The 15,906-nt window shown below is 38.7% G+C and overlaps 1 protein-coding gene across 3 annotated transcripts; it reads left to right on the forward strand.

The window, feature by feature from the left end:
• Window positions 1-1,868: 1,868 nt before the first annotated feature.
• Window positions 1,869-15,576, forward strand: LOC149834739 (transcription factor ILR3-like). 3 transcript variants are annotated; one of them, XM_090011527.1, is made up of 6 exons: window positions 1,869-2,132; window positions 4,920-4,982; window positions 5,667-5,741; window positions 5,821-5,983; window positions 14,743-15,009; window positions 15,219-15,576. In XM_090011527.1, the coding sequence occupies exons 1-5, from the start codon at window positions 1,984-1,986 to the stop codon at window positions 15,007-15,009; spliced, it is 717 nt and encodes a 238-aa protein (XP_089867653.1). In that variant the 5' UTR covers window positions 1,869-1,983; the 3' UTR covers window positions 15,219-15,576. The 3 variants fall into 3 exon arrangements, with proteins under 3 accessions (XP_089867653.1, XP_089867652.1, XP_089867654.1); XM_090011526.1 differs by lacking the exon at window positions 15,219-15,576 and having other exon boundaries at window positions 14,743-15,194; XM_090011528.1 differs by lacking the exons at window positions 1,869-2,132; window positions 15,219-15,576 and adding an exon at window positions 2,260-3,033 and having other exon boundaries at window positions 14,743-15,194.
• The last annotated feature ends 330 nt before the right edge of the window (window positions 15,577-15,906 follow it).

Below are 15,906 nucleotides of genomic sequence, written 5' to 3' on the forward strand. Positions count from 1 at the left end.
TTATAGGACGACTATTAGACCCGCTTTACTATATGGTACGGAATGTTGGGCTGCCAAGAGACATCATATTCAAAAAATGAGTGTAGCTGAGATGCGGATGCTTAGATGGATGTGTGGAAATACAATAAAAGATAAGATTCGGAACGAAGAGATACGTAAGAAGGTAGGTGTTGCACCCATTGAAAATAAGATGCGAGAGAATCGTTTACGGTGGTTTGGACATATTCGGCGAAGGCCTAATGATGCTCCAGTTAGAAGGTTGGAGAAATGGGAAAATATATTAGTTAAAAGAGGTCGGGGTAGGCCTAAGAAGACTTGGATGGAGATGATAGGAAAGGATATGAATGCTTTGAACCTCACCGAGGACATGGCGTTGGATAGAAATGATTGGAGGAAAAGGATTCATGTGGAAGACCCAAAATGAATTTCTTTTTTGGTTCATATCGCTGACCCCAATTGTTTTGGGATGAAGGCGTAGTTGTTGTTGTTGTTTGTTGTATATATATATATATATATATATATATATATATATAAAAGAAGAGAGAGATCACTTTGGTTTCAAATTGTTAGAAAAAAGACAAAATGATTAAATTTTTTTTTGGAAAAAGACAGCCATTAATGTCTTTCTCCATCCCAATTATTCTGAAGTCAATCAATCATGAAATGCAATTGTTGATGTTTACTGATCACCCACTTGTTTTTCAGGTGTCGTGGTTAAGATGGTAAAGGCATCATTTTAGGGAATTAGTCTGGGGTGGGGTCCACCACCACTGTAGCCGCCTGCGTACAAAACATCATATTTTGCTTGAAATATCAAAACCCGACGCATGACGCACTTAAAAGGCTCAACTATTGAAGAAATAGACAATTTGAACTCAGGATATTATAACTTAATGAGTTACTTACAAAAATGTACTAAAGGGTATAATACAATACTATTTAGTAGAAAATCAAAGGTGTGTCATTTTTACTGAGAAACAGTCTATGAATGAAGTTGTATAGATATAAAAAATCTGATTTTTTTTTTCAATTGAGAAACTTCGTTGCATTGTGAGATGAATTTTGAAGTATCCTGAGACCTGCTTGCACACTATAATTACCTATTCAACACGTGTTTTACTATAAAGAACGTGTAGATTATATCTACAAACTATAAGACTTGATTAAAAAAAGGGCAAAAACTATTGGTGCCTACTGAAAAGTATGGTACGAGCCATAGTAGCCAATATTTGCTCACATATAGTCAAGGACACATTTCTCAAAGAAACGTAAGGCATCCCCGCATACATTTGTACCACGTGCTTTTGTGTTTCTTGGAATATAGCGTAAGGGTCTCTAATCGAGAAGTTTATTTATTGGAAATTTATTAATGCGCATGGACGGAAGGGACGTCACCCGGGGCGCTGCTGAATATCATGCCACAATTTAAAAAAAATGCCTAATAATTTGTTGAAATACTTTTTATGTTCAAAATTTGATGCAGAGCTCTCAATGATCATATAAACATGTGAACCTCTTGACGTTTGCACAAATACATTGTGAACCTCCTCTTGACATTCACACAAGTACGTCGCTGGTTTTGCCCAAGTTTATTCTTGACTGGGCCGCTCAAGTGGCCCGTAGCCAATCAATTGCAAAGCTTAAGTGTGGTCCGTACGTGGTGGACCGGATCTCAAAGAACTGGACTCTGGCCCAAAATGGAGCCAATGCCCACCACAATTGACATTGAATTCTTATTCCCTACACTTGGTGCCGTTTTAAAGAACCGACTGAAAATAAACTTAATTAATAAAAAGATGCAATTAATAAAAATAAACTTAATTAATCACCATACGGATTTCAATATAAGGGAAAAAAAAAACACACAGCGAAAGACGATACGCGCGGAAAGTCCGCCCCTGCATTCTTGCCTTTCCTTTTTGTTTTCTGTTTTTTTTTTTTGGTCCGCGGGAAGGGACGCCTTTGTCGCTTCCGGCGGGAGTCATGACGTCCGGGGAGAACTCCGTATGGCTCCCCGAGTATGAGCTCATCGATATTGACGACGTCGGGGATTTTCCTGGTGATTTTCAGGCGATTGCGTCCGGGGCGACAGCCGGATTCTACTCGACGCTGGGAGCCGTTCCGGAGATCAGGTCCGTCGCCTCTCCCTCTCGAACTCGAAATGGAAATCGTGTTGCTTTCGTCTTTTTGGTTTCTGTTTTTTCCTCTCTCTCTCTCGTTTTGCCAAGGTTTTTTTTTTTGGATGCACCCTCTTTCCAGTAAAATGGGGATAAGTTGGGGTATTATATTCTGCTCCATGCTGCAATCTTGAAATTTAGCTTATTTTTCTGGATATTGGGTGCGTCGGAAATATCCCCTTGGAATTTGTTCTGGGTTGGAATGACATTATGAGGGATTTTGGGGATTCGATTTCTCTTTCTGATCAGTAACTTGAAATTGGGGATTTGATTCCCTGGTTAATGAAATAAAGGAGACAGCTGAGCTATTATATCTTCGCTATTCTTATTATCACGAAGGTTTCGGATAGTTAGTAGGTTTTTAGAGTGCTCGATGCAAGATTGGGAAAACAGGGAACTTGTTGGTAGCTTTAATTTTGTATGAATTGAAGTCATTGAGGATGAGGAATATGTGTTTTGTTGGTTGCTTTAATAAGGTCTAGATTGGATATTGGAGGGATGTTTGAGGAGTGCAGTGGTTTGGAGTTGCTCACATGTCAGGTTGATTGGATGTTCTTGTGGTTATGGGAAATTTTCCGCAGTCCAAGTTGATCACAATCACTGGAGGATGCAAGTGTTTTGATACCAATTCTCTCATATTTTTTGAATTGGTCGCGGAGCTCAGACCAATGACTCGGTGCCTATTCTGTTAGCGTTGGGCTACGATCATTTAGAAAGAGTTGCTTGTTCAGCCATGAAAACACCTCTATGTTTTTAGATTTCTGGGTGTGTATAGGGGCAAATTTCTTAGTCATTGCCAATGTAGCCACCGAGATCAATCTATGAGGATAAATCCTTTCCATGAATCGTTGTTGAGGTTAGTCTCAGTCTTTTTACTTTCCAAAACATGTCTATCTTTTTTATTTTTATGTGTAAGGTTGTGATTCATGATCTATACATGAGAAGGCATAAAATATCAAATATTTAGACTTTTCTATACCTTCTTGTTTCTGGGTCCTGTTTCCCTAGTGTCGTTGGTAACTGAACAGTTTTTTTTTTATTATGTAACCATCCATGCGTAGGTAAGCTGTTGTATTGGGTCATGTTGGAATATCAAACATAGGATACATCGTCAGGCCTTTGTCTGAGTGAAACTCGGGTTTCTTCAGGAAAATGCTAAGAAACACATTTGATTAAAGATTTCTTGGGCTTTGGCATTGCTTCATGCTAAGTAAGATGGTTGGGAAAGACTGATGTGAATGAAGAGACAATGTTCTCTTTAACATAGTCCATATTTTGAACCAGCATCAAAGTCATCGTAGTAATGGTTTTCCTCTTTCCCTCTGGTCATTCTGTCCCTATTTTTATAATTGGAGAACAAGATAGGGCATATATCTTGTTAGAAATCCTTTTCTTTCTTCTTTTGAAAATTTTGGAGCACAACTCCCTCGGGGAAAGGGGTGCACCACGGGTTTACACCATTGTGAAAGCGACCGTAAGTACTACGACAAGCATAGCCAGCGCAACTAGGTCTCTAACCCGAGGCTGGTTTCCCCGTTCCTCATGAAAAAAAAAAAACTTAATCCTAGCCAATCTTGGTATGGTAGGCCAGATTGTAGTCTAGTAACTAATTTGGATTTGGCAGAAAAAACAAAAACACTTGAATAAGTATGATTGCTCAAGCATGATGTTGTATATCTCCGATCTTGTGGGCAGAATGGAAGAGTTGTATTCACAAAGGATAGACTTGAAAAAGCATTTGAATGAGTTTGAACTAGCAGGCATGATGTTTCATCCCCCAGCTTTCCATAATATAAAAAGATGCTGCTGATCTTATGGCAATTTTATTTCAATCCAGAAATAGTATTCAGTTAAAACTTGCACACAATCTTTTGGTTATCCTTCAACAATGTTTAGTCCTGACTTCACCAATTTTCTAGTAGAAAAAGAGGATATCTCTTCGATAAGATAATGTCCCCAAGAAGTAATTCTTGATTTCTAGATAAGTTGAATTTTGAATATGCTAATTGTGCAAATCAATTTCCTTCTGTCTTTGATTTCTTTGTCACTCTTCTTGCATAAGATTTGTGTATCCTGATTACAACTCCTGAACGTGGGAATCATATTTACCGATCTAAATGCGATTTCATCACAAGAACCTACCAATTGGACAAGCGGTTTTGCTGAAACAGTTCACATATTTAGATTAGGTTGATGAACGTAATATTTCTTGGATTCTTTGTTCTTAGTGTAGTTTTGTTCTTGTGGTGACACCTCGTTGCTCTAAAGTTATCTTTTGTAGTCAGAGAGGAAAAAATAGAATTTATGAAAGTTTTTTGACATATCTACCAAAATTCCAAAACCCAGAGGCTTGGGAGTCGGGACTCAACTTGCCTGTGGTTAACTTGTGACTCTGACAGATTGAATCCATGACTCGGCTGGATCAGCTCCTGACAGTTTGCCAAGTCAGCTTGTGACTCATCTGTCATTTGGCATAAACCTGGTCAACCAGGTTGACTGGGTTCGGTGTGGTCCTGTTGACTGAAATGAGTCATTGGGTTGACTTCAGTGAGCTCAATGGGTCCTGAAACACCAATTTTATCTGTATCTTCAGTCTTGAACTATCAAGGATAGATGTGCAGCTTGTATGACCATTTAATTGAAGCACTAGGTAGCTTCAAACATTTTATTGCCATTCTTGACCTTCAAATATGATTATTCATATTTTATTTTCTTAGTGATCTTTGTGCATTATTGTACCAGTGCGGAAATGAGTGGTTCTTTTGAGGATCCTGACTGCCATGGAAGGTCATGCTCACAGAAACGGTATGTCTTCTGCTGAATCCCATATCACTGATACATATCACTCTCTTACTTTTTTTCCCTTGCATCTGCATTGTTTCGTGTGTGATAAAAAAAAAAATTTCTTGAAAATTTTTCATCTACTTGTAAAAATGCCAGGCAACATGAAGAAATGTCGTTCCTACATATTTGAAAGCTTGATACTTGTTGCTAAACGGCCAGGCAGACATGAAGGACCTGCTTATTGGATAGCTTCAGTAATAAAACTCTGTTTAGCCATTTTGATCATTAAATTAAAATTTGAAAGTTAATGTAATCAAACTCTATTTAGCTATAGCAATCTGCAAAACCATGGCGTCATTGTTTTTTGTCATCATTGTCAAACATAATGTGTCATAATTGTGATGCACCATGGAAGTAACTGTTCTTAAACTTCTTATACACTGTGGCTGCCTTTGTCATCATACTGAGTGTCATCCATCGTCATTGTAATCCTGGCATTTGTGGGCCTGGCTAACCAGTGTCATTATTTTGATTGATGGATTAGATGGCCTTTCTCATTTTGGTGTTGGATAAATGTTTTCATTGGTTATTTACTTCAAATTCATCTTCTGGTATGAAACGGTGTGTCAAGGATGCCTTAGATTATGCTTATGGCTTGACTTGGTCACTTTATGTCATTGATCTCCTTGTTTGTTTGAATTACAGCAATAGGGATGAAACATGTGGATATGGCTCCAAAGCAAGCAGGGAGAAGATGCGGAGGGATAAGTTGAATGACAGGTTCTCTCTCTCTCTCTCTATATATATATATATATCATGCATCTATGTCCAGTTGTAATTGTTTTGATGATGGTTTCAGGTTCTTGGAGTTGGGCTCTTTGTTGGAACCTGGAAAGAAGCCTAAGACTGACAAATCAACTATTCTGTGTGATGCCATTCATGTCATGAATCAGTTGCGGGGTGAAGCAGAGAAGCTAAAAGAAGAAAATGGGCAACTTGAGGAAAATATCAGAGAGTTGAAGGTGCACACTTGGTCTGATCACCTGATTGGGCGACTGTTTGTTTGCTTCTGTACCTTTAGCGTTACTAACTCTTTTTTTTTTTTAATTCTCAATATGTGTTATGTTTCTGGTGAGTTGGTAGAGTTAGTAGATGTTATGTGTAGGAGAAAGATTGATATTTTATGTCTACAAGAGACCAAATGGGTATGTGAGAAAGCAAAAGTGATAGAACCTTGGGGATATGAGATTTGGTATACAAGAATAAATAGGAATAGGAATGAAGTAGGGATTGTTATGAGTCGTGAGTTTATAGATAATGTAGTTGAGGTCCGTAGGAAGGGTGATAGGATTTTACTTATTAAATTAGTATTAGGTACGGATATTATTAATATTATTAGTGTTTATGCACCTCAAGTAGGTTTAGATGATTCCATTAAGCGTCAATTTTGGGAAGATTTAGATGGAGTAGTACAAGGGATATCTTATGGAGAAAAGTTTTTCATCGGCGGTGACCTTAATGGATATGTAGGCATTAGTAGGGATGGATTTGAGAGTATCCATGGAGGCTATGGTATAGGAGAAAGAAACAAAAGTGGAGAAAGGATTTTAGATTTTGGTTTGTCCTATGATATGATCTTAGCAAACACTTGGTTTAGGAAGAGAGAGTCTCACCTAGTAACATTTAAAAGTGGGGTTAATACGAGTCAGATAGATTTTTTCCTACTTAGAAAGAGAGATAGGGGTTGTTGCATTGATTGTAAGGTTATACCGGGAGAATGTGTAGCTACACAACATATAGTCTTAATTGTAGATCTTAGAATTAGACAATGCTGCAAAAGGGATAAACATAGGATAGATCCTAGAATTAAGTGGTGGGCACTGAAAGGAGCTAAACAAGGAATGTTTGTAGAGCAGGTAATTAAGGAAATTGATTGGTGTATCGAGGAGGATTCAGAATCAATGTGGAATAAGATAGCGGGTGGCATGAGAAAGGTGACTAAGGAGGTATTGGGTGAGTCTAAAGGCGGTGCACCGTTAGGTAAGGATACATCATGGTGGAACGAGGATGTCAAATTAGCTATTAAGGTTAAAATAGAGTGTTATAGAAATCTAAGTAAGAGTCGTGATAATTGTTCAAGAATAGATGAGATGCACCGAACCCTAGGTGGAGAGAGAGAGAGAGAGGGAAGGTTGCACAAAAATAGAACTCGTTAACTCATATTATGGCTGCTCTCTATGTTAAATAGAGAGGCCAAAAGACTAAATTACATCTAAGTCCATTATTAAATAAAAATATCAAATAACCTCCAAACTAAGAAGACTTAAACTTAAACCACCTATTCTCAACACTCTCCCTCAAGCTGGAGCATAAATATCAATCATGCTCAGCTTGTCACAACATTTTGAGAAATTTGGTCTCGCAAGGGGTTTTGTAAACATATCTGCAACTTGATCTTCCGACTTTAGATATTTGGTAGTGATATGTCCAGCTTGAACCATATCTCTTACATAGTGGCAATCAACCTCAATGTGCTTTGTTCTCTCATGAAAGACAGGATTGTTCGCTATATATGTTGCAACCTTGTTATCACACATCGTGGTCATAGGAGAGGAAACCTTCACCTGAAGATCATGAAGAACAGTACGAACCCACATCAATTCAGCAGTTGTTTGGGCCATAGCCCGATATTTTGATTCTGCACTCGACCTAGAAACCACATTTTGTTTCTTACTTCTCCAAGAAATCAAGTTGTCTCCCAGAAACACACAGAATCCTGTGGTAGATTTTCTATCCACTACAGATCCTGCATAGTCAGCATTAGAATAGGCCACTATCTCCAGAGTTCCACCTTTCTTGAGCAATAACCCCTTTCCAGGAGAAGATTTTAGATATCTGAGAATCATTATAGCTGCATTCCAGTGTTACCTCAGTTGGTTTGTCCATAAACTGGCTAACTTTGCTTACTGCTAAAGCAATATCCGGCCTGGTCACAGTTACATACAGTAGCTTCCCTACTAGGGAGCGATAGCTTTTGCTATCAACCGGTTTTGACCCTTCTTCAAACAACTGAACTTTATGGTCCATGGAAATATTTGCTGGTTTAGCTCCCAACATTCTCGTTTCCTTTAATAAGTCAAGAACATACTCCCGTTGAGACAAAACCATCCCTTCACGGCTCCTGGCAACTTCTATACCCAGAAAATATCTAAGTGAACCAAGGTCTTTTGTAACAAAGTGTTTTTGAAGATGAGCCTTTGTGGCTTCAATAGCTTTCACATCATCTCCTGTAAGAATGATGTCATCCACATATACCACCATAACAACTATGCCAGAGTTAGTTTTCTTGATAAATAGAGTATGATCTGCTGCTGACCTATTAAAGCCAAAGTGTGACATCACTTCAAACAGCTTTTGGAACCATGCACGAGGACTTTGTTTCAAGCCATAAATTGTCTTTCTCAATCTACACACCTTATGACACTCCCCCTCAACCTCGAATCTTGGAGGTTGTTGCATGTAAACGGTCTCAGATAGATCCCCATATAGAAATGCATTTTTCACATCTAATTGATACAAGCTCCAACCATGTTGAACAACTACTGAGAGAACAAGATGAATGATACCCATCCGTGCAACAGGAAAAAAGGTTTCAAAGAAATCAATACCATATGTCTGAGTATACCCTTTTGCTACTAATCTGACCTTGTACCTTTCAATAGAACCATCAGATTTGTACTTTATTGTATATACCCATTTACTTCCAACAATGTCAGCATCTGCTGGGGAATCAACTAGATCCCATGTATGGTGAGATACTAAAGCATCCATTTCTTCTTGCATAGCCAGCTTCCAGCGATTATCAAGCTCTGCCTGTTGATAGTTCAGAGGAATAGTTTCAACAGATAAGGCTGAAATAAAAGACTTTATCTGATTTCCAATTCTGGCATCGGAGACAAAATGAGATATGGGATATAAGGTACATTGTTGTGTCCCCTTTCGTAGAGCAATAGACCTGTTATCATCATCATGAAGATCACTATTGTCAGTAGAACTTACCTCAAGGGAAGAAGAAGATGAAGGCACTTGCGGAGGTGGAGCTCTACGCACATATACCAATGGAGGATTATGAAATCTGGAAGAGGATGAAGTTTGGTTCGGTAATAAGGGCACAGATTCCAAAGGAAAAGGAGGTATAGGTAATGGAAAAGACTCAGCTGGATCAACCTGCAGCGGGAAACCGATACTAGAGTAATATGGAGTGGATTCCAAGAAAGATACATCCGCACTGACATACTCTCGGCGAGAAATAGGATCATAACATCGATATCCCTTTTGATTTTTGGGATAACATATAAATATGCATTTTGCAGCTTGAGCAACTAATTTATCACTGCCAGGGCCAAGTTTGTGTACAAAACAAACAGATCCAAATATTTTGGGCGAGAAAGAGAAGAGTGGGGCATTAGGTTTTAGGATATGTAATGGAATTTGATCACCCATGGAAGAAGAAGTCATGCGGTTGATCAGATAACAAGCAGTGGTAATCGCATCACCCCAGTATAACGCAGGAACATTAGATTGAATCATAATGGTCCGAGCAGCATCAAGCAGGTGCCTATGTTTTATCTGAGCCACCCCATTTTGTTGAGATGAATAGGCACAAGAAGTTTGAGGTTGAATGCCATGATCTTGGTAAAATTTTAACAAAACTTTTGATTTAAACTCAAGAGCATTATCAGTGCGAACAATCTTGACAATAGATTCAAATTGAGTTTTTATTTCAAGAATTAAGGATTTGATAATACTTGAAACAACCCATGACAACTTAGAGAAGTCATCAACAATAACTAGATAGTATCGACACTGAGTCCTAGTAGGAATCTTACTAGGACCCCATACATCTGCATGAAGAAGTTCAAAAACTTTATTACTAGACTGACTCTGACTCGAAGGGAACGAACTTCGATGATGCTTGCCCAGCTGACATGCTTCACACTGAAATGATGTGGTGGAAGGAATTTGAGGAAAGACCGAATGAAGCTTTGACAATGAAGGATGACCAAGACGACGATGCCACTGAACAGGATTGAATGAGTGTTCCACTGCAGCATGAACATTACCCATTGGATGATGTAGGTAGTAAACTCCATTTTCTTCATAGCCTCCACCAATCTTCTTCCCCGTCAGCAAATCCTGAAAATGACAACCCATCAGATCAAATATTACTCTACAGTTTTGTTCTTTTATAAGGCAACTAACAGAGAGTAAACTTTGAGGAAAGTTTGGAGCATGAAGAACATTTTGCAACTGTAATGAGGAGGATATAGGAATATTTCTCTGACCAACAATCGGGGAGGAACTCCCATCGACTAATGAGACTCCTCGATGAGCATTAATATCCTTTAGATCTGAAAAAACAAGTGAATTTTCACACAAATGTCTAGATGCACCAGAGTCAATAATCCACTTACTGTCAATCGGAAGAAAATGATTTCCGGTTGAATAGGCAACACCAGCTACAGGAGGGTTGGAACTCAAAGGACGAAGAGCTATCAGCTCATCATATTCAGCACGACTGAGGGTGATACTACTGTCACTTGCAGAGATATTTTCCTGTACCTTTGTTGCCTTGTGAGTAGTAACATTTGCTTTAGGAGCATATGACTTTGATGAAGAAGAGGTTGGCCGACCATGCTTATCCCAGCAACGATCTTCTAAATGTCCAGATTTTCTACAGAATGTACATTGAAGCTTTCCTCTGCCTCCCATACCTCGTCCATGACCTCGTTCTCTGATATTCTGAAGATTTCCACGCCCATAACCAGATGAGACAACTAGAGCAGATGATTGAGTTACAGGCTGAGATTGTGGAAGAGAGACCGCAAGTCTACTCAAGACGATTGTATGCATCAGCAAGAGTAGGAACATCTGATCCAGTCAACATTTGGACTTTTGCAACAGAGAATTCTGAAGATAAGCCTGTAAGAAACCGAGCAACCATAGTCTGTTCTTGACGATCCTTCTGCTTCGAACAACAAAGAGGCATGTGAGCATTGAGCCTTTCAAACGCAACTTTTACTGATGCATAGTACGGGGCCAAGGTCTGATCTCCCTGTTGTAAATTATATATCTCCTGTTCGACTTGCAGGATACGACTCACATTAGTCTCTTGTGAATACGTATCTCGAAGATTGTCCCACATCTGTTTGGCTGTATTATAGTAAATTAAACCATCTGCAATATGGGTTTCGACACTATTCATGATCCATGACATAACTATGTCATTATCTTCATCCCAAGTAACGTATTTTTTCACCTTTTCATTGGGTTCGTCTTCCAACAAAATATGTTTTCTACGATGTCCAGACACCGACATCATAAAAGTTCTGGACCACCTGGCATAGTTGGTTTCATTCAACCTTACAGAAGAGTCATACGAGAAGGGATTGGCAAAAGCCTTATACTCTCCAATATGTTCAATTTTGGAATCATATTTCAAAGTTTCACCCATACTGAATATTTAATTCTATTTCAGCAAAAAAAAATCAGATTTACCCCCTTGAATAACAAGTTTTATAATCCCAGCAGCCACACCAGAGATAAAATCTTGACAGGCTTCAAGCAGCACATAAGATAGCGTATGTGACGATCACGCATCAGCCAGAACCGACGACCAACATCTATACTCAACACAGAATCCCATGACAATGAAAAGACTTTCACATAAACATGATATTTTTCAACACAGCAGAGAAACACGCTTGCTGTTTCCATGACAGAACGACTGCTGAAACTAATCACGACAGCATGAAAAAACAATATCACGACAGCATGTCTGGTACCAAAACTAACATGCTTCTTTCACAACATGAAAAAACAAATCACGACAGCATGAAAAAAAAATATCACGACCCAGCAGGAATCACGGCAGATGCTGAAATCACGACAGCTGTAAATCACGACAGCAGCTGCTGAAACCATATTGACAGATACTGTAAATCACGACAGCTAAAAACAGGAAGCTCATTTCTTCAAGGGACACAAAAAATCACGATAGGGACACGATAAACAAATCACAGCAGCAACACATCTCGATCACAAATAGCGTAAACAAATCACAGCAGCAGCACATCTCGATCACAAATAGCCGCACCAAAAATCTGTTATCAGCTGCCAAACCCAGAAATCACGGCAGGTGGAACTCAAGGGCTCAGGGGTTACGGCTGCCAGACCTGAAGACACACTCCCACGATGCCCCTTAGATCTGATAACAGATCTGGGTCAGATCTGTCATCAGATCTCACGAAAAAAAAAATTTAATACACACCTTGTTCCAATATATATTTTTTTCTCGTTGGGTAGATCGATTGCAGATTGATCACGATCGATCACGCTCCTGAGATCGTTGGCTCTGATACCATGTTCAAGAATAGATGAGATGCACCGAACCCTAGGTGGAGAGAGAGAGAGGGAAGGTTGCACAAAAATAGAACTCGTTAACTCATATTAGGGCTGCTCTCTATGTTATATAGAGAGGCCAATAGACTAAATTACATCTAAGTCCATTATTAAATAAAAATATCAAATAACCTCCAAACTAAGAAGACTTAAACCACCTATTCTCAACAATAATGAGAATTTGGAGAAGTATATGATAGCAAAGAAAGCTAAAAAAGTAGTTCGAAACATGATAGATAAAGTATATAAGGAGGTTTATGACAAGTTGGATACCAAAGAGGGCAAGAAGGATATTTATAGGCTTGCAAAGATGAGAGATAGGAAATCGAGGGATTTGGGTATGGTTAGATGTATCAAATATGAAACTCAGTGTTTTAGTCAAAGATGAGGATATTAAAGAGAGATGGAAAGATTATTTTGATAAGCTATTTAATGGAAGTCATGCTCAGGATCTTGGAGACTTCTCTATTCCTTTTCATGAGATGAATCATGACTTTATGTGCAAGATTCAAAAGAAAGAAATTGCAGAGGCTTTGAAGAAAATGAAATCAAGAAGGGCAGTTGGCCCAGATGGTATACCTATCGAGGCTTGGAAATGCTTGGGAGAGAAAGGTTTAGAATGGTTGACAAATCTTTTTAACAAGATTTGGCGGACAAATAAGATGCCTAGTGAGTGGAGGAAGAGTACTTTGGTGCCTCTATATAAGAATAAGTGTGATATACAAGATTGCACAAACTATCGCGGTATAAAACTCATGAGTTATATTATGAAACTTTGGGAGAGGGTGATTGAGTCTAGGTTGAGGAAGGTTGTCATGATATCGGAGAATCAATTTGGTTTTATGCTTGGAAGATCAACTATGAAAGCTATACATCTTCTTATACAACTTATTCAGAGATATAGAGAGAGGAACAAAGAATTGCATATGGTTTTTATTGATTTGGAGAAGGCATACAATAGAGTACCTAGGAACGTTCTTTGGTGGACAATGATGAAGAAAGGTGTTTCTCTCAAGTACATTAGTATAATTAAAGATATGTATGAAGGAGTAGTAACCAATGTCCGCACTTGTGGAGGGGTGACAACCAATTTTCCTATAACGGTTGGGTTACATCAAGGATCTGCTTTAAGCACTTTCCTATTTGCTATAGTTATGGATGAGCTTATGAGATCAATTCAAGAAAATGTGTCGTGGTGTATGTTGTTTGCTGATGATATTGTTTTGATTGATGAGTCTAGAGCTGGGGTTAATGCTAAGTTAGAATTATGGAGACAGACATTGGAAGCAAGAGGTTTTAAGTTGAGTAAGATTAAGACAGAATATATGGAATGTTGGTTTAATAAGCAACGAAGTAGTGATGAGAGTGTAGTGAAACTTGGTGAGCAAGAAATACCGGTGGATGATTGTTTCAAATATTTGGGATCTATCATTCAAAAGTATGGAGAAATTGATGGAGATGTAATTCATAGGATAAAGGTTGGGTGGATGAAATGGAAAAGTGCAACTGGAGTATTGTGCGATCGTAGAATGCCATTGCGGTTGAAGGAAAAGTTTTATAGGCCCGCTTTATTATATGGTACGGAATGTTGGGCTGCCAAGAGACATCATATTCAAAAAATGAGTGCAGCTGAGATGCGTATGCTTAGATGGATGTGTGGAAATACAATAAAAGATAAGATTCGGAATGAGGAGATACGTAAGAAGGTAGGGGTTGCACCCATTGAAAATAAGATGAGAGAATCGTTTACGGTGGTTTGGACATATTCAGCGAAGGCCTAATGATGCTCCAGTTAGAAGGACGGAGAAATGGAAAACTATATTAGTTAAAAGAGGTCGGGGTAGGCCTAGGAAGACATGAATGGAGATGATAGGAAATGATATGAATGCTTTGAACCTCACCGAGGACATGGCATTGGATAGAAATGATTGGAGGAGAAGGATTCATGTGGAAGACCCAGAATGATTTTATTTTTTGGTTCATATCGCCGACCCCAATTGTTTTGGGATGAAGGCATAGTTGTTGTTGTAATATATGTTATGTTTTTTCTTATTGTTCTTTTTCTCAAGACCCGACCAAATATAACGCTTCGTCAGCTTATATTTTGAGTTAGGATTCTTGCCTTAACACTCCAAATACTTGTAATATTTCATGAATGAATTTAAACAATCGTATGCATGCATGGTCAATAATTCAAAAGAAAAAAGGAATATAGAGGGCATTGTGTATAATTTTTTCTCTGCATTCATGGCAATTATGGCTTTTATCTGAGAATCATGCCAATGCATACTCTGATAAAGATTGCATGTCTTTACTGCAGGCTGAGAAAAATGAACTTCGTGAGGAAAAGGTGAAGCTAAAAGCTGATAAAGACAGACTGGAGCAGCAGATAAAAGCAATAACCATGTCTGCAGGGTTCCTTCCTCATCCTGCTGCACTCCAGGCAGCATTTGCTGCTCTAGCACAAGTGCCTGGAACCAAGCCTATGCCATTTATGGGTTACCCTGGCCTGCCCATGTGGCAATTCCTGCCACCTGCTCTTGTTGATTCGTCCAAGGATCCTGAGGGTGTCTCACCCGGTGCTTAGGTGACAGTCTCAACTCTGACTGTGAATTTGTCATAACTTTTCTTTTATTGTGCTAATTTAGCATGGGCTTATATACTTTAATTTTTCTTGGGAATGCTACCGGTACAATCTTATGAAATACTGTTGATATATAATGTAGGACTAGAAAAGTCTTTGGCTCAGCTTTCCCACTGATCTTTTGTAAATGGGGAATACATTTTTTTTGATAGGCAAGCTGGGGTTAGGCAGACCCCTACCAGTTATACAACAATACCATTGGGATTCGAACTTACAATGTCCCAACACAAGGTGACATGAACTCACTGCTCCTACCAGACAAGCGGAACCCAGTTGGTATATGGGGAATAAATTTTTCGGCAACACATTTATCAATTTCTCTTGGTGCATTTCTATTTCCAATATTTTGCTCATAAATGTTCTGAACTTGTCCGGAACTGGAACATGTTGGTAATGCTGAATTCAGTAATATTCTTGATTGTACTTGGGCATCGTGCTTACATTTGAAAGACACACTGTAGGACATGGTTGCCACTACTTCAGTAATATTAGAATGGACCCTGTTAGACAGTTTCCTTTGTTCCGCTCCTGCATCATTCATTTCGGGTTGGAGAAGACTTGCCCTCAAGTCTGGATCCTGCTTGCGCTTTATCTAATTTTGTTTTGTTTTGTTTTATATGGACCCACAATATAAAACTAGGCTAAATATTTATGATCTTGTATAAACTGAACTAACCAAAGCAGGATTTGCCTCAATGTGCATATTGAAGTCAGAAACATTCTTTCCAAACCAACCACAATCACGCGAGATGCGTCTAAAGTGAAATGGGTTAAACAGAAATAGATTGGATGGTAAGGATAAAATCACTATCCATTCTAATAAAACCTGATTTAATTCGA

Source organism: Nuphar pumila, chromosome 6 (genome assembly GCF_984573655.1).
Source record: "Nuphar pumila chromosome 6, dmNupPumi1.hap1.1, whole genome shotgun sequence".
Taxonomy (NCBI): domain Eukaryota; kingdom Viridiplantae; phylum Streptophyta; class Magnoliopsida; order Nymphaeales; family Nymphaeaceae; genus Nuphar; species Nuphar pumila.

Bases quoted from the DNA above. Each gene is read 5' to 3' on its own strand.
- LOC149834739 (XM_090011527.1), top strand. From the start codon at position 1,984: ATGACGTCCGGGGAGAACTCCGTATGGCTCCCCGAGTATGAGCTCATC. The intron at 4,983-5,666 runs GTATGTCTTCTG...TTTGAATTACAG, and splicing joins AGGTCATGCTCACAGAAACG to CAATAGGGATGAAACATGTG. The intron at 5,742-5,820 runs GTTCTCTCTCTC...TGATGGTTTCAG, and splicing joins AGGGATAAGTTGAATGACAG to GTTCTTGGAGTTGGGCTCTT.